This window comes from Carcharhinus amblyrhynchos, chromosome 2, assembly GCF_965287045.1.
Source record: "Carcharhinus amblyrhynchos chromosome 2, sCarAmb.v2.hapA, whole genome shotgun sequence".
Taxonomy (NCBI): domain Eukaryota; kingdom Metazoa; phylum Chordata; class Chondrichthyes; order Carcharhiniformes; family Carcharhinidae; genus Carcharhinus; species Carcharhinus amblyrhynchos.
This window is the reverse complement of record NC_137325.1, coordinates 113,304,235-113,331,629: the sequence shown is the minus strand read 5'-3', so window position 1 is coordinate 113,331,629 and position 27,395 is coordinate 113,304,235. Positions and strand designations below refer to the sequence as shown.

The 27,395-nt window shown below is 44.1% G+C and overlaps 1 protein-coding gene across 15 annotated transcripts in view; it reads right to left on the bottom strand.

The window, feature by feature from the left end:
- LOC145357750 (sickle tail protein homolog) overlaps window positions 1-27,395 on the bottom strand; it is a 567,669-nt gene that overhangs the window by 113,301 nt on the left and 426,973 nt on the right. For 14 of the 15 annotated variants that reach the window (XM_080211333.1, XM_080211229.1, XM_080211212.1 and 11 more), the window contains one exon: window positions 15,466-15,562. In XM_080211333.1, the coding sequence (XP_080067459.1) occupies window positions 15,466-15,562 (97 nt within the window). Of the gene's footprint in view, window positions 1-12,413; window positions 12,503-15,465; window positions 15,563-27,395 lie in introns of those variants that run through there. The other variant, XM_080211325.1, reaches the window with a different exon arrangement.

Below are 27,395 nucleotides of genomic sequence, written 5' to 3'. Positions count from 1 at the left end.
CAGAAGGCGTTTGACAAGGTACCTCACAAGGGGTTATTGCAGAAGGTAAGGGGACATGGAGTTGGGGGTAGGGTGTTAGCGTGGATAGAGGACTGGTTGTCAAACAGGACGCAGAGAGTGGGGGTCAATGAGTGCTATTCGGATTGGCGGATGGTGACTAGTGGAGTGCCCCAGGGGTCGGTGCTGGGGCCTCAGCTGTTTACCATTTATATAGATGATCTGGAGGAGGGAACCGAGTGTAGGGTGTCGAAATTTGCTGATGACACCAAAATTGGTGGAAAGGCAAATTGTGCGGAGGGTCTACAGAAGGATCTAGATAGGCTGGGCGAATGGGCCAGGAAATGGCAGATGGAATTTAATGTTGGCAAGTGCGAGGTGGTCCACTTTGGTAGGAATAATGGTAGGAAGGATTATTACTTACGTGGAGAAAAACTGCAGCAGGCGACGGTGCAGAGGGACCTCGGGGTCCTTGTGCATGAGTCGCAAAAACCCAGCTTGCAGGTGCAGCAGGTGGTCAGGAAAGCAAATGGGTTGCTGGCCTTCATAGCGAGGGGGATTGAATATAAAAGTAGGGAGGTCTTGCTGCAGCTGTATAGGGCATTGGTGAGGCTGCAGCTGGAGTACTGTGTGCAGTTTTGGGCCCCGTACTTACGCAAGGATATTTTGGCCTTGGAGGGAGTGCAGAGGAGGTTTACTAGGCTGATGCCGGAGTTGAGGGGGTTGAGCTATGAGGAGAGGCTGAATAAATTAGGCTTGTACTCGTTAGAGTTAAGAAGAATGAGGGGAGATCTCATTGAGACGTATAAGATGATGAATGGGATGGATAGGATAGAGGTGGAGAGACTCTTCCCGCTCAGAAAGGATAATAGGACTAGGGGGCACAGCCTCAAGATAAAGGGGGGGGGGGGGGCAGTTTAGAACGGAGTTGAGGAGGAACTTCTTCACTCAAAGGGTGGTGAAACTCTGGAATTCTCTGCCCATTGAAGTGGTGGAGGCTGCCTCGCTAAATATTTTTAAGACGCGGGTTGATGGGTTTTTGATAAGAGGGGATTAAGGGTTATGGGGAGAGGGCGGGAATGTGGAACTGAGCCAAGACAGATCAGCCATGATCTTATTGAATGGCGGGGCAGGCTTGAAGGGCTAGTTGGCCTACTCCTGCTCCTATTTCTTATGTTCTTATGTTCTTATTATGAATTCTGGGAGCCAGAAGATGGAACCATGCCTTTAGAACTAAAATTCTGCAGCTTCCAACTGGTTGGTCAGCTGATGCAGTAAGTGTGACACCTTGGGTGCACATCCATATAAAAACTCCTACACCCTTACAATATAACAACTGTTGCGATGTGCCTTTCAGGAACAGCAGCATAATATCAATAGAAGAGAAATGTATCATGTGATCAGTCTTAGTTTCACTTTTGCTTTGAGCAGAGCACAGAGCACAGCTCTGATATCTTCAAATCATTATATCTATAAACAATTGTTCTCATCTACCTAGAACATAGAATATAACAGCGCAGTACAGGCCCTTCAGCCCTCGATGTTGCGCCGAGCAGTGAAACGAATCTAATGACCCTGTAACCTAAACTGATCCAATGTTATCCATATGCCTATCCACTGACCATTTGTACGCCCTTAAAGTTGGCGAGTCCACAACTGCTGCAGGCAGGGCATTCCATGCCCTTGCTACCCTCTGAGTAAAGAACCTACCACTGACATCCATCCTGTAATTACCACCTCTCAATTTAAAGCTATGTCTCCTCGTGTTAGCCGTAACCTTGTGTACAACAGAGAGAGATGATAGTTTGACTCCATTCAGGTAACCGCATTGTATTTATAAGCAAAATAAAAAATTGCCAATTTCCTGAAGGCAGCCCTTCATGGAACAAAACATAAGGGCAATGTTGATAAATTTGCAATTTCATACTCAATGTCCAGGATCATGATTTGGCATTCATGACGTCGTTTAGTCATTGTTCCCTATGCTTCAAGAAAGCCACTATTCAAATACAAAATTGACATTGTTAATAATTATTGCCTTAAAGAGTTATCTGCTGACCAAAATTCACTAGACAAAATGAGAAGCTGTCTCACTTAGTATTATTTAAAACATTATTACAGCTTAAGCATAATGTAGGATGCGCTGCTCAATTACTATCGTTACTTGCCTTCTGGCAGATCACTTCTAGAGAAAAAATTCAGAGCATCAGAGCTCCTGCCACGTGTTTAGAGTTTATTTATTAGTATCACAAGTAGGCTACTTTTCACAGTAACTTAATTGCAGTGTTAATGTAAGCCCACAAATAGGCTTACATTAACACTGCAATTAAGTTACTGTGAAAATCCTTGAGTCACCACACTCCAGAACCTGTTCGGGTACACTGGGGGAGAATTTAGCCTCGCCAATGCACCTAACCAGCACGTCTTTCAGACTGTGGGAGGAAACCCACATGAGGAGAATGTGCAGACACTGCATGGACAGTGACCCAAGACCCGGATCTTGGCACTGAGATGCGGCAGTGCTAACCACTGTGCCACCATGCTGCCCATCATGTGGGGAATGGCATAAAAAGACTTCCTGGGGCTGCAAAGAGACAGAGAGAGACAATCCATATCCAAAACATATTACAATGGGGACAAAGGGATTAGGAAAAAAGTGAATGGAGACCTGCCAGGATGAAAACTAACTCTGTCAGTGACTGCACAGTCAACCGGCAGATTAGAAGACAAGAACAAACAAGATTCACAATCCTCGTGGAGAAACTTCTTCTCCCATCTCAGTCCTAAATAATCAGCGTCTTCACTTGAGACTATACTCCCCATCTTTTAGATTTCTCAACCGGCAGAAACAATGGACAGAATTCCCCCATATCACTGCCAATAGGTTCAATGGTGATGGGGACCGAATTCAGCATGAGGCCCAAAAATCAGTATTATGCTGGCATGAATTTCTTGTGGGATTTTTCGCTGGTGCCTTCTATGGCTAATCAGAATTCTCAGTGGACGTCAACATGAAGGTGAATTACATTCTGCTAATGGGATGCAGGTAATGGCCAAACCGGAATTCCCCAAGGTGCCTGATTCTCCATGATGCCAGTGGGAAATCACAGCTGGGAAAACCTGGTGTGCAGAAACTGGGACTTACTTGAATAATGCCTGGGGCTGCCTCCAGATTTTGGGATGGAGGCTACCAGCAACCTCCAGACCCCAGAACATCACAGCAATCGGTTTGGGAAGCATTTTTCAGGTCGATCTTCCAGCTTCACAGTCATCCAGGAAGTCCATCTTGCAGTCTCAGTATGTTCCTTGAGATTCATCTTTTTTCAGGAGGTCCAAATTCTTTCAATGGTGGGTCAATGATTTTGGGCACCTTTTAATGGCACTCAGATAATGACAGCAAGACACACACTATCGAGCCCACCTCAGCACAGAACATGGGCTAAACCCTGGGTGAATTAATAGCGTTGTGAATCATCTTTGTTCTTGTCCTTTAATCTGTTAGTTGACTAGTTAGGGGACACAGATGTGGAAAATATGGCATGGTTTCCTGTCAGCCTCTGAAGTGGGAAACACTCTCCCCCCCCACCCACCCACCACCACCACCATGGACTTAATCCCAGATGGGTGAATTTGCCCAATGTCTCAGCATCCACCCTATCAAGCCTCCTTCTGAGATTTGTAAATTTCACTCTAGAGAATATAGGCTCAATTTATTCAGCCTCATCATTGGTCCCAAGGACAGATTTAGTGAACCTGCACTGTATTTCCTCTAATATAAGTCATCCTTCTTTAAGGATGGAGACCCAAACTGCACATTATTCCAAATGTGGTCTCACCAAAGGCTTGTAAAATTTTTCATTCCTGTACTTTAGCCCCCTCAGAACAATGACCAACGTGCCACTTGTCTTCCTAATTGCATGCTCGACTAGCATATGCTAACTTTCTACATTTCATGGGAAGTGGGTAATGAAGTGGCCACTATGCCACCAATCTTAAGTGTCATCTGCAAACTTACTAACCATGCCTCCTATGTTCTCATCCAAATCATTAATATTAATGACAAATAACAGTGAGCCCAGCACTGATCCCTGAGGCACACTGCTGGTCACAGGCCTCCAGTTTGAAAAACAACCCTCCACAATCATCCTCTGGCTTCTGCTAAGAAACCAATTTTTATCCATTTAGGCACCTCACCCTGGATCCTGTGAGATTTAACTTTATGCAAAAAGCTACCATGTAGTACCTTGTCAAAGGCTTTGCTAAAGTCTGTGTGGACATCAACTGCACTGCCCTCATCTACCTTCTTGGTTACCTCTTCAAAAAGCTCAACTGAATTTGTGAAACGTGAGGCGGAATTTTACCAGCACATCCGCCCAGGTTTCACATGAAACCTGCCCGAGGCCAACGGAGAACGCCATTCTGAGCCGAGCCCACCCCTGGAATCAGGGCTGGCATGCTGGTAAAATTCCAGCCATGATTTTCCACTCACAAAGCCTTGCTGACTGTCCCTAACCAGTTCTTGCATCTCTAAATTCATATTGGTATTCCAGCAATCAACTTGAAAATGGCCTGTTAATGCCAACGTTCTGCTTCCTGTCGATTAACCAGCCCTCTATATGTTACATCCAACCCCACAAGACCTCAACCCTGCCCATTAAACATTTTATCAAATACCTTTAGGAAATTCAGATATCTACTGGTTCGTTTTTAACCTACCCTACTAATTATATCCTCAAAAAGTTAATACATTTGTCAAACGGGATTTGCCATTTGTAAAATAACATTGACTTGTTATAAGCATATTAAACTTAATAGATCCCAGTATTTTTCCAATGACTCACATTAGGCTAACTGGTCTCAAGCTCCCCATTTTTTCTCACTCTCCCTACTTCCTTGAAGAGTCGTATATCATTTGCCAATTTCCAAACTTGTTGGACTGTGCCTGAATCTAAGGAAATTTGGAAAACAATAGCTAGTGTATCCACCATCAGTGCAGCAATTTCATTTGGAACTCTAGGGTTGAAGCCATCAGGTCCTTGGAATGTGTCAGATTTTTGTCCCAAGTTTGAAATATTTTTTCCTCTGTTGATACTAATTACCTTAATTTCCTCTGTCTTTTTAGCTTCTAGGTTACCCTCTATTTCTGCACATTGTAGAAGACTCCAGGCTGCATTGGGAATGCCGTGCACAATTTTTATCTCCTTATTTAAGGAAGAATTATAGTTGCATTATAAGCAATTCAAAGGATCACTCACTCAATCAAGTCCTGAGATGAAGGGAGGTCAAGGGGTCTTTTAAATTATTTCATGGGAAGTGGGTGTGATTGGGAAGACACCCATTTGACCCATCCCTAATTACCCTCGAACTGTGTGACTTACAAGATCACTGCAGAGGGCAATTAAGAATCAATCACTTTAATATGAATCTGGAGTCACATGTAGGTCAGGCCAGGTAATTTTGGCAGTTTCCTTCCCTAAAGGGCATTAGTGAACCAAATTAGTTTTTACAACACAAAGTATCATCGATTGGTTACTGAGACTGATTTTCAATTTCAGAAATAATTAAATTTAACTTGCACCAGCTGCTGTGATGGTATTTGAACCCTGGCCCTCTGAGTTAGTGTATTTGGTTGGGTCTATGTTTATTGAGGTTTAGAAGGTCGGAGGTAATCTTATTGAAGCCTATAAGACCCTGAGGAGACCTTGATAAGGTGAATGCCGAGAGGATTTTTTTTTTAAATGGAGGAATCTAGAAATGAGGGGACACAGTTTAAAAATTAGAGGTTTCCTATTTAAGGCAGAGAAAAAGAAGAAATTTTCTGAGTGTTGTTAGTCTGTGAAACTCTCTTCCCTTATGAGCAGTAGAAGCTAGGACATTTGAGTATATTCAAGGCTGAGTTAGGTAGATTCTTGATTGACTAAGGATTTAAAAGATTTACGACTTACTCCTGAATCTAATGCTTGTGTTCTTCTGATGGAAAATGTTTGTTCACCGCCTCTTGCCATTTCCCTCATATCCATGGTAGGTTCTCCTGCATCTGCTTCTAAGGGACCAATGTTTTCTTTAGTTACTCTTCTCCTTTTGATATTTATAAAAACTCTTGCAATCTGTTTTAAAAAGTTTCATGCAATTCGTCTGTGATAACTATTTCCCAATGAATCTTTTTACTATGACATTAACTTTGCTCATCGCACATTAGATGCAAGATAGCTCCATCCCTAGTTTATTCTGCAACACGTTGCTCCTGTCATGAATATATTCTACAAACTCATCTTCTACATCAGTCTTGCTAATTTGACCATCCCATGATCTATGAAGATTAAAGCCCTCCACAACTGTTACATTGCCTTTGTTTAAAAAGTTCCAATAATTTCTTGTTTAATTCTCTGTCCAAAAGCATGACTATCAATAGAGTGCCAATAAACCAGTGTTTTCTGACTTGTTATTCTGAATTTACAACCATACTGATTCTACCTCAAGATTTTGAGGTCACATCCTCTCTCACTAATGTTCTTGTGTCATCCTTGATTAAGTACAACTGCTTCTCCTTTCCCATTATCATTCATAAGTATTGTGTATTCTGGAATATTTATTTCCCAACTTTGATCATCTCACAACCAGGTCTCTGTAACAATGATTAAATCCAAACCTTTTTGTGTCACTAGTTTATCTATCTCAGTGTAGATCCTTTGTGTTATTAGGAAAATAAAGATAGTTTTAAGGAATTTATATTTATATTGGTAAACATTAGAAAGCATAGTGTTAAGTGGGTTTAATTTAATCCTTCTGTGGAAGGATAAGTAAAAACCTATAGTTAGTTAGTTTCATGATGGACAAAGATGTTTGTATGTCTCGGGATTAGTTCAGTTACAGTTGTGTTTAGAGAAGGCTATAGCGTAAAGACTGAACAAAATAGCAGTGGTTATTTAGCAACTGGAGGCCCTTTTAAGATAGAGAAGCTTTTAAGTTTTAGTTTTAGCTCGATATTACATTTAGATACGGGACATCAAGGAGTGAACGTCTCTCAACTCTGCCAGAAGAAAGACTGGCCAGAATGGGAACTGTAAAAAGACAAACTTCCCAAAGGACCAGAAACAGTTTAGATATCTAGGAAACTGGGACAGAAAGAATGTCTTAACTTCTGTTGTTTTAAGAGAACATAGACCAAGGTATTGTTCATAAGAATTTAAGGAAGAGCAATCAAAATGTCCTGAGTTAAAGACAGTTACAGTAACTAGATTTGAAGTGGGACTGTTGACTTCAGAGCTAAATCAAAAGTTTGATGCCATTTTATTCAAATCAGGGAATTGAGAATTTAAGTAGTTGTGAACAGTTTGTACAGCAGTCAAGACAAAGAAATCCTAAACAGTGGTGTGAAATCTGGATTGGATTTGTGTTACAAATGGAGCAGAGGCTTTGTTTTTACAAGTGTCATTTGGGAAACCTGAACTGGATTCCAAAATATGAGTTTGGGAATGGAGTCTTGACACACACATGATAATTAGCTGGATGGATTCTGCAGAGAGATCCAGAGGCACTAACTTGACTTCAGAGCAGCGTGTGTGTATTGGATTGCAGCCAATTTGTGCACTTAGAGACATTGTTATAGACACCATTGTAGTGTAAGGTGTACTTTTTAATCTAAAATATGCATCCATCTTAAAATGTGCATAATTGTTTGACTAAAGGCCGAGTAAAGAGTACTGTATCATGTTCCAATTTTCTTCATATTTAATAAACGTTTTTCTCTTTTTGCTAAAAGCAGTGATCCTAAGATTCCATTCTTAAAAAAATAGTAGAAGTTACAGTCTTTTGATCCACGGTTCCATTCTGGGATCTTCCCACCAAGTTATAACAACTGGGATTGTAATAGTACATTCAGATAAACAACCTTCAATTTCCTTTCTTTACAAATTTCTATTCCCTTCAATTATGCTGTTCCCCAATGCACAATGTATGTTAAAGTCTTTGGGCGGAATTTTCTGACGACGCTCACCCCAAAACCTCTGTCTCTCGTGCTTCAAAATCTCCCCATCCCAGCACCCTCCTCCTCCTCCCCCCCCCCGTTAGTTTAAAACCCCACTGCCTCAGTTACAACGCTGGCTAGGACACTGGTCTCAGCCTGGTTTAAGTACAGCCCATCCCAACAGGCTCTTCCCTTAGTATTGGTACTGCTTGCTCTGAGTACTGGTGCCAGTGTCCGATGAATCAAAACAACTCCTTGCCACAGCCTTTTTGAGTCACACATTTAAATCTTTGAACAAAAACAAAAAAAATGCTGGAAAAATCACAGACAGCATCTATGGAGAGAATAGAGCCAATGTTTCAAGTCTAGATCAACCTTCAGAGCTGAAGTAGTACTGCTCTTTTCTCCAACAAGCATCTGTAGTATTTTGTTGTTATTTAATTCTTGAATCTGTTTGACCCTATATCAATTAGCATCCGGCTCAAGTATCATCCAGAGACAATTATCTTTAAATGTTCTACAATTTAATTTGGATCCTAGCTCCTCAAACTCTAACTGAACATAATTCCTGATTATACCTATTCCACTGGTTCTCTCGTGTACCACACTATGTCTCTCTCTCGCTCCAGGTTGCTCTCTAGAGTGAAGAGATGTCCTTAACCCTGGCACCTGGCAGGCAACACAACCTTTAGAGTTCCTTGTAACAGCTGCAGTATCTATCCCTCTAAGTATTCTGTCTCCTATTCCTATTGCATTCCTTTTCACTGCCCCACTTGACTGATAATCCTTCACCCTGGTGCCATGATCAGTCCACTCATCCATTTTGCAGACACTCTCACCCACGCAGGTAGCAATCACCTTATACCTGTTGGACAAAATCAGTGGCTGAGGGTCCTCTCCCACCACACGCTGGTTTGCCAAACCTGCCTGACTCGCGGTCTCATCCTCATGTCCCTGACCATCGACAAAATCAAAGATTCTGCCTAATCATCTCCCTGTTACCTGGATACTGCGTCCAGGTAACGCATCCCCTCTTTGAAGCCCAGTAATAACAGCAACTCAGACTCCAGCTCAAGCTGCAAGCACTTACTGCAAAAACATGGCACGGTTGTTCCTGATTGCAGTGCATTCCACTGATTCCAACATGCTGCAGTCACACCACACCACAATCCCTACCATCTCTGTCTAACCTTATTTATTTAATTAGCCATTAATTATGAAAGAAAAGCTACATTTTATTATATGGTTTTAAAAAACCCCAAGGAAAATGATAGAAAAGTACTCAGCAGGATTGGCAACATCTGGGCACAGCGAAACAGAGTTAACATTTCAGCTCATGGTCTTTCATCAATAAGTTTTAAGTGGAGAGAGTGGAAGAGAGAAATCTGTGATAGGGTTGAAGACATTAATTGACAAACAAGTTGTTGGGACAAGTAAAAACAAAAGAAGGATCCATAGGGCTGTGAATGACAGAATGGTGAACACTTGCCACCTGAAAGCCATTAAGACCAACACATGCAAAGAGATGGAAATAAACTTGGTGGGGTGTGAGATTACAGCCTGAAATTGCCAAACTTCACTCTGAGCCCAGAAGGCTTTTAAATCGCTAACTGAAAGACAAGTTTCTGTTCCACAAGCTTGCGGAGAATGTTTCCTATTTTCTGAGCTAACATCAATATTCCCTTTTGGTTTTCCTCACCATCCCTCATTTCACCACCTTAAAACCTGTTACTATTCCAACTTTTCCCAGCTCTGATGAGAAGGTTATAACCTCAAATGTCAACATTGTTTTCCTCTCCCCAGATGCTGCCAAATCTTTGGAGTATTTCCAGCACTTCCCATTTCCAACGTGGGTAGTATTTTGCTTTTATTTTACTATATGATTTCTTGATTTGGTTATTGACTGAACATAAGAAATAGGAGCAGGAGTAGGCCATCCAGCCCTTCAAGCCTGCCCCGCCATTCAATAAGATCATGGCTGATCTGTCGTGGCTCAGTTCCACTTTCCCGCCCTCTCCCCATAACCCTTAATCCCCTCTCTTATCAAGAACCCATCAACCCGTTTCTTAAAAATATTTAGCGAGGCAGCCTCCACCACTTCAACGGGCAGAGAATTCCAGAGATTCACCACCCTTTGAGTGAAGAAGTTCCTCCTCAACTCCGTTCTAAACCGCCCCCCCTTTATCTTGAGGCTGTGCCCCCTAGTCCTACTGTCATTTTTGAGCGGGAAGAGTCTCTCCACCTCTATCCTATCCATCCCATTCATCATCTTATACGTCTCAATGAGATCTCCCCTCATTCTTCTAAACTCTAACGAGTACAAGCCTAGTTTATTCAGCCTCTCCTCATAGCTCAACCCCCTCAACTCCGGTATCAGCCTAGTAAACCTCCTCTGCACTCCCTCCAAGGCCAAAATATCCTTGCGCAGGTGCAGCGCCCAAAACTGCACACAGTACTCCAGCTGCGGCCTCACCAATGCCCTATACGGCTGCAGCAAGACCTCCCTACTTTTATATTCAATCCCCCTCGCTATGAAGGCCAGCATCCCATTCGCCTTCCTGACCACCTGCTGCACCTGCAAGCTGGGTTTTCGCGACTCATGCACAAGGACCCCGAGGTCCCTCTGCACCGTCGCCTGCTGCAGTTTTTCGCCACGTAAGTAATAGTCCTTCCTACCATTCTTCCTACCAAAGTGGACCACCTCACACTTGTCAACATTAAATTCCATTTGCCATTTCCTGGCCCATTCGCCCAGCCTATCTAGATCCTTCTGCAGACTCTCCACACCCTCCGCACAATTTGCCTTTCCCCCAATCTTGGTGTCATCAGCAAATTTTGACACCCTACACTCGGTTCCCTCCTCCAGATCATCTATATAAATGGTAAATAGCTGAGGCCCCAGCACCGACCCCTGGGGCACCCCACTAGTCACCAACCGCCAATCCGAATAGCACCCATTGACCCCCACTCTCTGCTGGCCAAAAGAAATGTTGCTTCACATGTAAAGTTATCATGTGAAGTAAACCTGCATACAGCAGCAGAAATAAAATTGAATTTCCTTAAATTCTGGTCTTAGGTTGGCAGCTAGAAGCAATCCCACTGTTTGACAATGAGAAATAATCCAGCCAGTGAGGATAAAATTAGTGCAGGTCTCCCATAAATGACTCAGCAAGTTTACCAAGCGCACAGCTAAATCATGTGGTCTTCAACTTCTAGTGTTAATTTATGCTGATCCATTAAAACGCAATTGCTGCAAAAGGATTTTACTCTACCAGTATCAAATTTTGTTTGATGACACGCCTGCCAAGTATATTGAAATGTTTCACCAGGTCAAAAGATACTGTGTGAATGCAAGCTGTTCTTGTATAGATTTGATGGGGTAAAGAGAGCTAACAGGGAATATTCACCATCAAGGTTCAAATGCAAAAAATGGCCACTTGAGGGAAGCATCAGAGCACAACTAGGCATCTAAGAGTTAATGAGAGCAGAAAATTGAGAGAAGTATTAGCAAGAGAAAGAAAATCATTAGTCCCTAACCAACACAGCATTCAAGGTCTGCCGATGCAAAAGTCCAGCCAACACCACAGACTGTGAATAATACAATGTACCCCCAGCTAAAAACCAAGTCACAAAAAGACAACGTGCTAACAGTACAGAATACTTTCACTTTCTCCTTCCAATGTCATTTAAATGAAGGTTTATCTCAGCACATGTTCTACAATGCACTTAATTCACTGACTTTTGTCAGCTGAACTGATGACAAGACTGCACCAACAACTGAAACATCGTGTGTGTGTGTGTGTGTGTGTGTGTGTGTGTGTGTGTGTGTGTGTGTGTGTGTGAGAGAGAGACACAGAGAGAGAGAGAGAGCTGCAGGTCCAAACTAAAAATCAGCTTTACCAACTGCACTCAGAACATAAAATGAAGTTAACTCCCAAATCAAGTTGTTAGTAAACTCCGTAACCCCCTGAAACGTAAGGCAAAGACTTCAGTCATTGACCCAAACACACAGATATTTTGCAATGTCTTGACAAAGGCATTATCCCAGATCAAAGACATTCATGGTCATGTTACTTTATCCACAGGTCACAGTTTGTCTTGCAGGTACTGTAACAATCCACCCCATCACTGAACCAGTTCGAACACAAACTGTAATTTAAACACCCTTATTTAACCTTCCTACCCCCTCAAAACACAGCAAACATCAAGCCTGTTTTTTCTTTTCGACAACTGCCGATTTAATTTCACAACTACACATACCTTTACTGACTGCCTCTTCTGGTTACTAAATCTTCCATTTTAAATGGACTGCAGCTGTAACAGTTTTTTTTTAAAAAAAGCGTTTGTTCTCTCAAACCAGATTGCGTAGGAGCAGGTTCCAACAATAACTTCTGGAATGTTCCTTTCGGAAAACACAATGTAGGCTGAAGCAAACATGCAGAAAACTCACCTCTGAAGCCAGACGGCAACAGCACTTCACTGCTGCTTACCACATATGAATACAAACACAGAGCAAGAAGAAATGATATGTTTATGATCTGGAAATAGCTACAAGACCACACCTAAAATCTATTGCTGAACACTTATTAAAAAAAAGAGCCAACGAGCTCTGACTGCTCCACATGTTTCAGTCTGGCAAGGAGTATCACTACATGCAATATCTGAGAACACAAGGGCATTTGTGAACTCAATACATATTGATGTAATCACTTTGGATTCTAATGGAAAGAAAACCTGCACAAGCAGTGCCGCTGGATGTATTAAAGGGGGCTGTGGTGTACAATCTGATGAATCATTTGAATAAAATTCAACCTTCATTGCTGTTTTTTTGGTAAGAGAAAAGGCACACAGCGACTAACAGACGCGCGCGCGCGCACACACAGCGACTAACACAGACGCGCGCGCGCGCACACACAGCGACTAACACAGACGCGCGCGCGCGCACACACAGCGACTAACACAGACGCGTGCGCGCACACACAGCGACTAACACAGACGCGCGCGCGCGCACACACACAGCGACTAACACAGACGCGCGTGCGCGCACACACAGCGACTAACACAGACGCGCGCGCGCGCACACACACAGCGACTAACACAGACGCGCGTGCGCGCACACACAGCGACTAACACAGACGCGCGCGCGCGCACATAGCGACTAACAGACGCGCGCGTGCGCACACAGCGACTAACACAGACGCGCGCGCGCACACACAGCGACTAACACAGACGCGCGCGCGCGCACACAGCGACTAACACAGACGCGCGCGCGCACACACACAGCGACTAACACAGACGCGCGCGCGCACACAGGACTAACACAGACGCGCGCGCGCGCACACAGGACTAACACAGACGCGCGCGCGCACACAGGACTAACACAGACGTGCGCGCGCGCACACAGCGACTAACACAGACGCGCGCGCGCACACAGGACTAACACAGACGCGCGCGCGCACACAGCGACTAACACAGACGCGCGCGCGCACACACAGGACTAACACAGACGCGCGCGCGCACACAGGACTAACACAGACGCGCGCGCGCACACAGCGACTAACACAGACGCGCGCGCGCGCGCACACACAGCGACTAACACAGACGCGCGCGCGCGCACACACAGCGACTAACACAGACGCGCGCGCGCGCACACACACAGCGACTAACACAGACGCGCGCGCGCGCACACACACAGCGACTAACACAGACGCGCGCGCGCGCACACACAGCGACTAACACAGACGCGCGCGCGCGCGCACACACAGCGACTAACACAGACGCGCGCGCGCGCACACACAGCGACTAACACAGACGCGCGCGCGCGCACACAGCGACTAACACAGACGCGCGCGCGCACACACACAGCGACTAACACAGACGCGCGCGCGCACACAGGACTAACACAGACGCGCGCGCGCGCACACAGGACTAACACAGACGCGCGCGCGCACACAGGACTAACACAGACGCGCGCGCGCACACAGCGACTAACACAGACGCGCGCGCGCGCACACAGGACTAACACAGACGCGCGCGCGCACACACAGCGACTAACACAGACGCGCGCGCGCACACACACAGCGACTAACACAGACGCACGCGCGCGCACACAGACTAACACAGACGCGCGCGCGCGCACACAGCGACTAACACAGACGCGCGCGCGCGCACACAGGACTAACACAGACGCGCGCGCGCACACAGGACTAACACAGACGCGCGCGCGCACACAGGACTAACACAGACGCGCACGTGCACACAGCGACTAACACAGATGCGCGTGCGCGCGCACACACAGCGACTAACACAGACGCGCGCGCGCGCACACAGGACTAACACAGACGCGCACGCGCGCACACAGCGACTAACACAGACGCGCGCGCGCACACACACAGCGACTAACACAGACGCGCGCGCGCACACAGGACTAACACAGACGCGCGCGCGCGCACACAGGACTAACACAGACGCGCGCGCGCGCACACAGGACTAACACAGACGCGCGCGCGCGCACACAGGACTAACACAGACGCGCGCGCGCGCACACAGGACTAACACAGACGCGCGCGCGCACACAGGACTAACACAGACGCGCGCGCGCACACAGCGACTAACACAGACGCGCGCGCGCGCACACAGGACTAACACAGACGCGCGCACGCACACAGGACTAACACAGACGCGCACGCGCACACAGCGACTAACACAGACGCGCGTGCGCGCGCACACACAGCGACTAACACAGACACTAAAGAATGCAGCTTCATTTTCACGCAGTTGTCAATCCGGCAGGTAAGATACTAAATACACAGCTTAATACTATACCATGGTGGCATTTTTACTGTTCTCTATCTGTAGTGTTGCATGCCAAATCAATTATTTCAATTCTACCAACTTTCAGAAACATTTAGTAGAAATTCTATGCAGGGCTGCAACTGGACATTAGTAGCTTTATCTAGTTATCTGCTTTATCTAGTCCGGTCCAGAGCTAACCAACCCTTTCTCCTCTTCCCCATACAAGTTGAACAGGTGTTTGAACTGCCAGCAAGTTTACACACTGTTTATTCCTACAATGATGCAGAGGGTTAGACATTGCTACAAAAATAGCAACATCCAAAACAACATTTAAAAGATTCAATTTAAAAAAAGCCAAAGTCAGTCATGTCGGTACGCATTAGTTCCACCAGCTAAAAAGGGGGAAGTGATACAAGCCAGGTCACTCACAAAAAACCTGTTATCATTATCAGAAAAGTAGAAACAGATACAGTGGGAGCCGATTTACATAATATCTACAGGATGGATTAGACTGGAGCTGCCAGGTACATTTTGCATTGATCAGTCAGTCATTTATGCACAAATACGTTTTCATGTAAACTTTTACCAACTGAACTTCATGTTAGCATCACGACGAGACCAATTATGAATAACTAATAAAACCTAAAAAAAAATTCTCACACACACACACACAAATACTGCAGTTTTATAACCATAATTGTACTTACTCTTACATCTCCATTTACAGCTCTTGAAGAATGGTTAAAAGAAATATGGGCAGGATCCTTGTGGTAAACCTTCAAAAGCGCTCGATCTTGAATGCTCCTGGAATAAAACACATCAATTATTATGGAAGACAATAGAAGATTGATTTTTGCCATTTTCCCTGACATTACCTGGATAAGAAACTTGAAGTCAATGTAACACGGCTATCATAGTAGCCAATTCTGCCAATTAGACATTTTATTATAAATCAACGGCTTCTCTGCCTGTGGGTAGAAAAAGCCGACTTGGAACAGTTCTCCACCCACCAGGTCATGTGGCATTCTTATCGAGGCCGAGACTTACTAACACGCCAAGTCATTTTTGATAAGGTTCCAATGTCCATGATAAATAAACAGCAATCATTGCTAGACATGGTGTAAGCCATTGCAATAAAATCCCCGTCAGTAGGTGTGATTAATGCACTTATCATTGTTTAGGTTATAATGCTTAAAACACGCCCTCTCACACCTCTTCAACATAGTGGCACAAAGCAGCACCAGAATTCCAATAAGATTCCAATGCTTGAATGAAAACGCACACAAATTTTAAGGACAATAAACGTTCACTGAACAAACTTTCCAGTCAGCCATTGACCACCCATGGATATTTATTATATAATAGAAAAAGTGGAAGAATTCATATCAATTATTATAGTAAGAAACATCATCTGTAAAAACAAAAGTTGAACTTTCAAAGAAATGGCAATTGCACTGAATGTGTTTTCACAGAATTGCAAGCATACTGATGTTGACACTGCACAATGCAACTGTTCTCTGGTGTGTGATCTCTGTACAGCAATCAGCTAACAGCCATCAATCTCTGAGGCTGCTGTCCTTTCTGATTCAAGATCAGCATTGTCCAAGGTCAACATTACCAAGCTTACACCCCCGCGTTAACATTGGCACTGTGCTATGAATTAGAAAGGGACTGCAATGATATATATTTTCAAGGCACTGAACTGTTGCCAAATTCAAGCAAAAACAGTTGGAGAAAATTCACTTCCCTGTCTAAATAATAATCTTCCTTCCAGTCATGTGTGCTGGGAAGTGTTAGACTGCACCTTGGAAAAGTGCAAAATATTAAGAGAACTAAATAGCAACAAAATAATGGCGAAGACGTAAAATATAAAACCATCTGAATTTGTTCTTTTACCACAAAACCAATGTCCAAATCTTCAAAGCCACAGCTGCTTTGCAACAGCGTCATATCTACATTATTCCACATGTAGTTACTAATTACAACTAAGAGCTTCTAGCTGTATCCATTTAAACATTAGAACTGCATCAGCTAAAAGCAACCCAAAAACATTTTAGTTGCATTTAAACTTACCAGATTTGCCTCGGTACTGCCAAGACTACCAATCATCTGGGAAGCTTTTTAAGATTTTAACAGAAATCTGCCTTGAAGACTTCTTTGTGCTTTTACCACCGTACCATATCTAAGTGAATGAATCCTTAAAAGGTGGGTTGAACCTTCAATAGTAATTACTTAAAAAGTAAATGCAAATGTAAAATTACAGGGTTGGCTGGTACATTCCTTCTCTATCATTCATGGTGAATTACAGGATTGCTCTCAATTTTCTGCCAGTCAGTACATGAAGTTGCCTACAGTAAGAGTGAAAAAACCCTGATCCTGCAAATTACATACATTAACACATCAAAAGCACAAGTACAACCATATTCTGGCAGGGAATCAAAGACAGATGCCACTTTTGAGAAATTGTTATGGATGGACTGAACGGGAACAGACAAAACAATTCCCCAAAATCCGAAAAGAAAACGTGCTTACATGAAACATGGAACAGAAAAGTCTCAATCAAATCCTGCAGACTGGACGTGCGATTTCAAGCGGCAGTGGGCAAACTGTTGCGACCAAATTAAAATACATTATACAAAATAAAAGAAGAATGGGCTGCAGACAAAGAACTTAGCAGCACGGTGGAAGAAATCGCCCCAAAACTCAGCAGCAGCCTTTACCTGCTTTGTAATCAGCCCAGTTCCTTTGGAAACACCCTGTGGTTAGGGATGTGTAAAAGTTTGGATCAGACAAAGCTGCTCATTCAAAATGTTAGTGGGTAGCTGTAGAAATGTTTGGCAAACTACAGGAAAATAGGGTTGAGTGAAAATCAATCCCAAGAGGGTCAGCATCTATGTAAATGATCAAATAATTAATTATGTTTCCAAATCATGGAATGGCAGCAAGCTCTCACAACTTTTTAAACAAAATAACATTGAAATCATGAGCACAAGTGAGGAAGTCCATTCTGTCCATTTCACTTGGTCCACTCAAAACTCAACTGCCGGAATTTTACCTGCATGCCTGTTCCGGAATCCAGGCTGGGCAAAGCTCGCAGAACAGCATTCTCCGTTGGCCTCGGGTGGGATCTTATGAGCCTCAGACGGGTACTTTCGGCAAACATTGCTAATGCTATAGTTCAAACGACGCTATACACTAGATACATTGAAGGCATTTTTTTCCTTTGGGCTCATGGTGAACAATCATTGAAACAACTATATGATGACATCAACAAGTTCCATCCCACCATCAGACTCACCATGGACTACTCTCCAGAATCAGTTGCATTCTTGGACACACGCATGTCCATCAAGGACGGTCACCTCAGTACCTCACTGTACCACAAGCCCACGGATAACATCACAACGCTCCACCTCTCCAGCTTCCACCCTAAAAACGTTATAGAAGCCATCCCCTATGGACAAACCCTCCATATACACTGGGTCTGCTCAGATGAGGAAGATTGCAACAGACACTGAAAGACGCCCTTAGAAGAACACGATATGGCGCTCAACTCATCGATCAACAGTTTCGATGCACTGCAGTGAAAAAAACCGCACAGACCCCCTCAGAAGACAAACACAAATAGTGGACAGAGCACCCTTTGTTGTCCAGTACTTCCCCGAAGTGGAGAAGCTACGACATCTTCTCTAGAGCCTTCAACATGTCATTGAAGAAGACAAGCATCTCACCAAGGCCATCCCCACAATCCCACTTCTTGCCTTCAAACAACCACACAAATCTCAAACAGACCATTATCCCCAGCAAAATACCAGCCTTCAGAACAGTAACCATGTCACCACACAACCCTGCCACAGCAACCTCTGCAAGATGTGCCGGATCATCAACACGGATGCCATCACCTCACATGAGAACACTGTCCACCAGGAACATGGTACGTACTCTTGCAAATCAGCCAACATTATCCACTTGATATGCTGCAGGAAAGGATGTCCCAAGGCATGGTACATTGGTGAGACCACGCAGACACTATGACAAAGGATGAATGGACACCAGACAGGAGTGTTCTCTTCCTGTTGGGGGACACTTCAGCAGTTGCAGGCATTCAGCCTCTGATCTTCGGATAAGCGTTCTCCAGCGGCCTTCACGACACATGACAATGCAGAGTCGCTGAGCAGAAACTGATAGCCAAGTTCTACACACATGAGGACGGCCTCAACCGGGATCTTGGGTTCATGTCACACTATCTGTAATCCCCATGACTTGCCTGGGCTTGCAATATCTCACTAACTTTCCTGGCTGGAGACAATACACACCTCTTTAACCTGTGTTTAACCCTCTCTCCACTCACATTTTCTGCACCTGTAAAGACTTGATTACCTGTTAAGAACTCGCATTCCAACCATTATCTTGTATTTGAGTTTGTGTCTGTATATGCCCTGTTTGTGAAACAAATCCTGCACTCACCTGGTGAAGGAGCGGCGTTTCAAAAGCTCGTGCTACCAAATAAATCTGTTGGACTTTAACCTGGAGTTGTAAGACTACTTACTTCAAAAAAGTAAGTCTAACAGTCTCCAGAAATATGCAAAGTATATCCTTAAAATTCATCTCTTGTTAAAACAAGAGCAAGAGGGCAGAATTCTCCACTTTTGAGATTGAGTGCCATAGCAGGCAGCTCTGCCAGTGCCTTTCTCACTGGCCAGAACGGCAGGATTCCCCGTGCCACATTCTGCACTTGGAAACTCATTAATTTTGCACAGATTAAACCCCTTCAAATCTCCGCATCATCTGTCTGCTTTCAGCTGGCGGGTTCAAAAGTTCTGACACCATATTTAAATATCAGTCCAACAACTCATCATTCCTTCATGTCTTCATCATACAGTGCAGAATGTCAGCAGCCAAGAGAGAAAACTAGCAGCCTCCAGAAAACTCGCGTTCCTCAATTTAACAACCCCCACCACCCCCCCCCCCACCCCTCCAAAAGCCCATTACCTGCAAGGGCCCCATGCCCAACTTGGTCCTCTACCCATTGCAGCTGGAGTCTGTGTGTGTCCCCTTCCAGTAAACAATGTTGACCCCTTGTTTGAGAGCTATCAATGCAGCCTTGTTGGGGTCCAGTTTTCCTCCCCTCAGTCTTCCCTTTGCCTTCCATTGTTCATCTTCTTCATTTACCTCCTTGCTGCTCTGCCTGGCATCATGAGGCATTGCCCTTTCTCTGCACCTCCCCACCTGGCACAGCCCTCCTTCCACTCCACCCACCTTTGGCTTCATCTTGTACTCCACCCCAAGTTGCGCTTTGGATCTTTGTTGTGGTGACACAGTCCCACAGCACAATCCTGACCTGAAAACTCCAGGGGTGGGGGAGGAGACTCCTGTACTCCCAACCCTGGGTGCAGTACTGACACAGACAAAATGACACAGGAGGATGCATGTTTCCAGCAGCACGGTGCCATCCATGAAGAACAGCTTAGTGAGGAGATGGAGGGCTGGAACTGGCCTATTTCGGCAGAGGGGTGAAGAACACCTGAGGAACAGTGCAGCACTGTGGCAGAAAGTTTTTGTTGTACTCACCTCGATGTCTCCTGTGAACTGGATATTGCCTTGTGGATTTTAGGCTGGCATAATTTCCATTAGGAGGTGATAGTGGATGCCTTGGTGGTTATTTTCCAAACGTCGCTGGATTCCAGGGAAGTGCCAGAAGATTGGAAAATGGCTAATGTTATGCCGTTGTTTAAGGGTGGCAGGCAAAAGGCAGGGAATTATAGGCCGGTTAGTTTAACGTCTGTTGTAGGTAAAATGTTAGAATCCGTCATCAAGGAGGATATAGCGAGGCATCTTGAGGGGAATTGCTTGATAGAGCAGATGCAGCACGGTTTCGTTAAGGGGAAGTCGTGTCTGACAAATTTACTGGAGTTCTATGAAAATGTGTCTAGGGCGGTGGATAGAGGAGAGCCGGTGGATGTGGTCTTTCTTGATTTTCAGAAGGCGTTTGACAAGGTACCTCATAAGAGGTTATTGCAGAAGGTAAGGGGGCATGGAGTTGGGGGTAGGGTGTTAGTGTGGATAGAGGATTGGTTGTCAAATAGGAGGCAGAGAGTGGGGGTTAATGGGTGCTATTCGGATTGGCGGTTGGTGACTAGTGGAGTGCCCCAGGGGTCGGTGTTGGGGCCTCGGCTATTTACCATTTATGTAGATGATCTGGAGGAGGGAACCGAGTGTAGGGTGTCAAAATTTGCTGATGACACCAAGATTGGTGGACGGCAAATTGCACGGAGGGTGTGGAGAGCCTGCAGAAGGATCTAGATAGGCAGGGCGAATGGGCCAGGAAATGGCAAATGGAATTTAATGTTGGTAAGTGCGAGGTGGTCCACTTTGGTAGGAAGAATGGTAGGAAGGATTATTACTTACGTGGCGAAAAACTGCAGCATGCGACGGTGCAGAGGGACCTCGGGGTCCTTGTGCATGAGTCACAAAAACCCAGCCTGCAGGTGCAGCAGGTGGTCAGGAAGGCTAATGGGGTGCTGGCCTTCATAGCGAGGGGGATTGAATATAAAAGTAGGGAGGTCTTGCTGCAGCTGTATAGGGCATTGGTGAGGCCGCAGCTGGAGTACTGTATGCAGTTTTGGTCGCCGCACTTACGCAAGGATATTTTGGCCTTGGAGGGAGTGCAGAGGAGGTTTACTAGGCTGATATCGGAGTTGAGGGGGTTCAGCTATGAGGAGAGGCTGAATAAACTAGGCTTGTACTCGTTAGAGTTTAGAAGAATGAGGGGAGATCTCATTGAGACGTATAAGATGATGAATGGGATGGATAGGATAGAGGTGGAGAGACTCTTCCCACTCAGAAAGGACAGTAGGACTCGGGGGCACAGCCTCAAGATAAAGGGGGGGGAGCGGTTTAGAACGGAGTTGAGGAGGAACTTCTTCACTCAAAGGGTGGTGAATCTCTGGAATTCTCTGCCCATTGAAGTGGTGGAGGCTGCCTCGCTAAATATTTTTAAGACGCGGGTTGATAGGTTTTTGATAAGCGAGGGGATTAAGGGTTATGGGGAGAAGGCGGGAATGTGGAACTGAGACATGGCAGATCAGCCATGATCTTATTGAATGGCGGGGCAGGCTCGAAGGGCTGGATGGCCTACTCCTGCTCCTATTTCTTATGTTCTTATTATGCAAGATTGGAATGCTCGATAGGATACCGGCGCTTAGGTGTTTTAATGAGCATTTATGAAAACGCAAATGAATGCAAATGGCGTTTTCACCATCAGTCCGTGAGAAGACTGACTCACCACTGGGAGAATTGCAAGTGACTTTCCCCAGGCGGGTTTCCAACTTTTTGGCTCCTGTTAGATTTTCGCCCGCCATTAAACCCACCATAGGTGGGATGGAGAATTTCTTCCAAAGTCTTATTCAAATTTGAGCTATTATTCCAACATTAGAATGGTGACTACACATCACAAGACTACTTCAGCAGTTGTAAAGCACTTGGGGATGGTCAGCAGACATGAGGGTGCTATATAAATAGTAAGACTGACTTTCTTTTCTATTTTAGTACCTGAATAGCACAGTCTTTCCAAATCTCTGGTTTAGAACCCACAAGAAAGACCCTTGACAGCAAGGACGCAACAGGCCAGTTTACAGATGTTTCCACAGCTGCTCTCAATGCTATCTTAACATATTAGGAGGTGCCATGACTTCATCAGTGTGCAAAAGGATAACAACCAGCAGAATTTCTCAGAGGGCTGAGGCAACAAGGTTCGATAGTAAAATTGACTGAACACAACTTAAGTTGCCTGATTGCTGCGCAAATATTCTAGAGTGTAGTCTCACATTATGTGATTTACAATTCTTTTTACATTAGTGCAAAGCATTTGGAATACTATTGACTCAGTTTGCATTTAGCAAACAGAAATTCTGGGGTACAGCATTCGTGTGAAATTCTGTACCCCAATACTGCTTACATCCCCTTTCCTCTCCACCATCCCAGGCTGATCCAGACAGTCCACAGCCTCACTGTCCTGCTGAGCTGTGCCAATCCCATATCCTCTCCATCATCAAGACAGTCTACTGTTACAATCGTCACCCAGACAGATAACTAGAAAAGTCAATCTACTGGTGAATTGCTGAGAGGATGACAAGACTTCACATTTTAAGACTGTAACAAGCAAACTGAAAGTGATGTTTCCTAAAGACGAAAATGAATGAAAAATACTCTGGTTGCTGGAATTCTGAAATAAAAACAGAAAACTCGGATATGGCAGAGTATAACGAGTGAGAATCAGAGTTAACATTTCAAGTCCAACATAACTCTTCTTTGGAAGACTCAACACTATTTCAGTCAGTAACTTGTACTCAAAAAACACAGAAAAGTTTTAACATTTAGGATGACTAAAATCTCTTGCCATGGTTATATTTTATTCTGTTCCTTTCGTAGATATTCAAGAACTAATTCGAGGACTAATTCAAAGTGATTCTTAACTCCCAAGAACTTGTTTCCTTTCTGTTCTCCACTGAGCAACTCCAAATTCCAAAATCAGCTTCTGCAGTGAGAGGTAAATTGGAGACTGATCCCATGAGCTAAAGCTAGGTGAATCTTCTAGTCTTATTCGTAAAGATTTAAGGCATGATCTTACTGGCTGTTCATGCCATGCTCCCACTACAGTGAGGTCAAAAAATTTGGTACCTGGCCAAATCTCTGTTCACTGCAGCAGAACGTGAATATTCCACCAGCATGAACACCCAGAGCATTCTGGCCAAAAACTCACTTAAATCAGAGTGCAAGCTCCCATCATGCATGGAGAACTGTAGTGACTTACTGTCTCTATTCTTTTGTTCTCTCCATTGGTAGACTGACTGTCAGGGAGATCTTTCATGATAATCTTTTAACCTGATTCTAGAATGGCTTCCATGCGCCCTTCCCCTCCAAAGCCCATCTCCACGGCAATATGAATCAAAACAGACCTTGTAGGTACAAATCTTGATTCAGCCATCCTTTTAGGCCCCAACACTATTCTGTCTTGGAATGCAATAGTCAGTTATATCCACTTACAATCTGACATTAACAGCCCCCTAGGACTTGGACATTAATTATCTGTCAACCATCATTTTAGCTGCTTTCACCATTGTCTACAGCTGTAAACACCTTGCACCTTCTCCCCAGTAAAACAACCTTTTAATCTTTAACCACCAAGTCATTTAGGACTGCTGTTCTCCAAATCCAGAACATTACCCCATTCAGTCCTCCATGTTACCCTAAATTACAGATACAATCATATAAAACCTCACATTCGTAACATCAGCAACATGAACAATCTCTGTCCCTGCCTCAGCACAACAGCTTTGTTTTTTTCAAGTTCCACACTTGACCTTTCCAACGCTCTCCTGGCCAGCTTCCCATCTTCCACTCTTCATAAACTGATCACCTAAAACATTGCTACCATTTACCTATCACTGATATTGCCACCAGGTTCCCAAATAACTACTTTAAAATTGCCATCATATTTGAATCCCATGACCCCCCCCACCGCAACTCTGAACCTCCTTGAGCCCTCCAATTCTTCAGGAATTTGGTGCACCTTCTTCAACTGTGGATTCTTAGTCATCTCCCATCCCTGCTTTGTTGGCTGCAGCTTTAACTGTCCTTGCACCAAACTCCGGAATTCTTTCAGTAAACCATTCCACACCTCTTCCTCCCTGTCAGACCACCTTCAAAGCTTACAGGTGGAATTCTCTGACCTCATCCAAGACTGCCATTCTCCAGTCTCGCTACCATGAATGGAGATTTGGCTAAATTCTCTGTTCTCACTAGCAATGGTGGTGGGGATGTACAACATCAAAGAATTCCAGCCTACATCTAGGGCCAATGTTTGGGGACCTGATCTAATGTCATCTCCTTTGGGCTGGTGATACTTTTTGCCTAATTCCATTCTTGGAAATGACCTTGGAGCATTTTACTTTTTAAACATGCAAAGTAAATGCAAGTTTGGGAAAGTGGCAACCCTGTGCTTGCATGTAGACTACAATTTGCTCGATGCATTCTCCTCTTTGTAAAATGTTACTGTCTTCCACTCACATTTAGTATGTTGTCACTACTAGCAAACTCTCCCAAGCCACTCTTCACCTTAACAATTTCAAAAAGATACTATATCAACACAGTTTCCTTCTTTCAAACATTTCTTTTCTGCTACATGTCAGTTTTACCCTTGGGAACTCTTACCTATACACAGAAAGACATACCAAGTGGAGTATAAGCATAGAGATCAGGAAAGGATTGACTGCGACTATGTGAGGAGGCTGCCTGGGATATGATTTAAAATGTGAGAGAGAAAATTGGGGCATTGGAACTCTGGTTGGACAGAAGCGAGGATGGAGGCCAAAAAGGAATTAGAAATGGCGTGATTGGGTTACGCTCTTCCAAGGGGCAGAAAAAAGGTGTTGAGTTGCAAAAGAAGGGGAAACAATTGGAAATAAGTTTGTGAAGACTAAAGACAATGAATGCAGTGCTTTTGATTGAAACTGGTTACCAATTCAGGATTTCCTTAACTAGTACAGCTAAGGAAATAAAGAACACAAGAGTACAATTGCATTTTCTCTTTGAATAACATTCAGTACAAACAAAAGGTAAATTCCTCCCTCAGTCACTCTGCGATTTTCTCTCAAAGTTTACCTCAAAATGTACATTCTCCAGTTTGTTTTGAACTGAATTTACTCAGCGAGACGCATAAACAAGATGGAGAAGAACCATTTCAATGATCTTGCAGAGAGAACTGTTCAAGTCTATCTTGTGAGATACTCCGTAATTTTCAAATAAAGGCTTGTCACTTATCATTTTTACAATATTAAGATTTACAATCCAAAGTGAGAGCAAATACACCATGTTTATGTTAACAACTCAATTTGTATTTATGACAAAGTGAAATAGGTACAAGATATGTATATATGAGGGAGACAGAAAAAGAGAGGGCTAGCATGAAGGGCTGAACATGAGTGCATCCAATTCCCAATTGAAATTGTGATGCTGCAGTCCCTCTGTGCTGCTTTCCCTTTTTCTTTCGCAACCAACTTTCATCAGCTCACAATTGATTTTGGCATTTATTACAAAAGGGTCTAAACTCAAATGCTTGCGGAATCCACTTAATACACACGCCTAGTTTAATTTTTAACAAGATAACCCAGAGTACCATGTAGCTTCAGGCTTCTTTTGTCACTTTATTTAACTGGAAACCACCAGGCTAAAAGTCTGAGTGAACTACAATCTTGGTGCATTATCGATGAATTTAATACATCTCTCCTAATTCCATACTGACAATTTTTCCTTGCTGTTTGTAACTTTGTCACTACAGGTCTAGCTCAGCCTGTTTGTCTGAAAAGAAAACATTAACTTTATTGGTATTTGACAAGCAGACCCAAGGTTGTCGGGGTTCAGTTGTCACATTTTGTAAATATAGACATTTATACACATTTGAACCATAGAATCCCCACAATGCAGGAGGCCACTATTTGGGCCATTGAATCTGCATCAACTCTCCGAAAGAGCATCTTACCCAGCTCATCCCTCTGTGCATTTAGCATGGCCAATCCACCTTACCAGCACATCTTCTGGGAGAAAACCAGATCATCCAGAGGAAACCCACGCAAATGCGGACAGAAACATGCAAACCCCACATAAAGAATAATCCAAGGCTGGAATTGAACCTAGGTTCCTGGAGCTATGAGGCAGCAGTTTAAGCACTGTGCCATCGTGATGTCCATATCCTTGCTTGCTTTCAGTTCTCCAAGAATTCATTAATGCCAAAATTCACTTATTCTTCACTGACAATATCTCAAAATTCCTTTTCTTTTTAAACCCCTAAACTGGGAGCTGAGACCATTTTCTTTGGTAGTTTGTTACATTGCATGATTGCCCTTGGGAAGAAAGACTGTTGATACTCCCTTGGAAACAAATGGTTTTAGTAGTTCGAGTGCATGGCTACCTCGTGTTTCGTCATTGCCGGAGGGCACCGGCTATTTGTCCCTGTCAATTCCCAACAGTTCATTCCATATTTTGTAAAAAGCAGCCAATCTATTTTCCTTCCTCTTCTGTCATAGTGACTTATTTTCCAAATTTTTGATCAAGGCCGTGATTCTTCCTATATATTGGGATATTTCCTATGCCAATTCACGGTTCATGCAGAATCCTGCAGCATGTCTTTGGATTGCTTCAGCCTTATTTATATCTCTCCCCATACAAGAATTCCAAACCTAACTCTGTCCAATGCTGGAGTACAAATAAAGCAGGAAAGTCATAGAGTTGTATAGAACCTTGGTGAGGCCACAGCTAGCGTGTTGTGTGCAGTTCTGGTCACCACGTTATAGGAGGGATGTGATTGCACTGGAGTGGATGCAGAGGAGATTCATCAGGATGCTGCCTGGGATGGAACATTTATATTATGAAGAGAGGTTGGGTAGGCTTGGATTGTTTTCATTGGAGCAGCGAAGACTGAGGGCCAACCTAATCAAAGTGTATAAGATTACAAGAGACATGGACAGAGTGGATAAAGAGGTGACGGGTAGGAGGTTTTAGGAGGAATATGAGGAAAATCTTTTTTTACCCAGAGGGTGGTGAAGGTCTGCAGTGTGCTGTCTGGGGGGGTGGTAGAAGT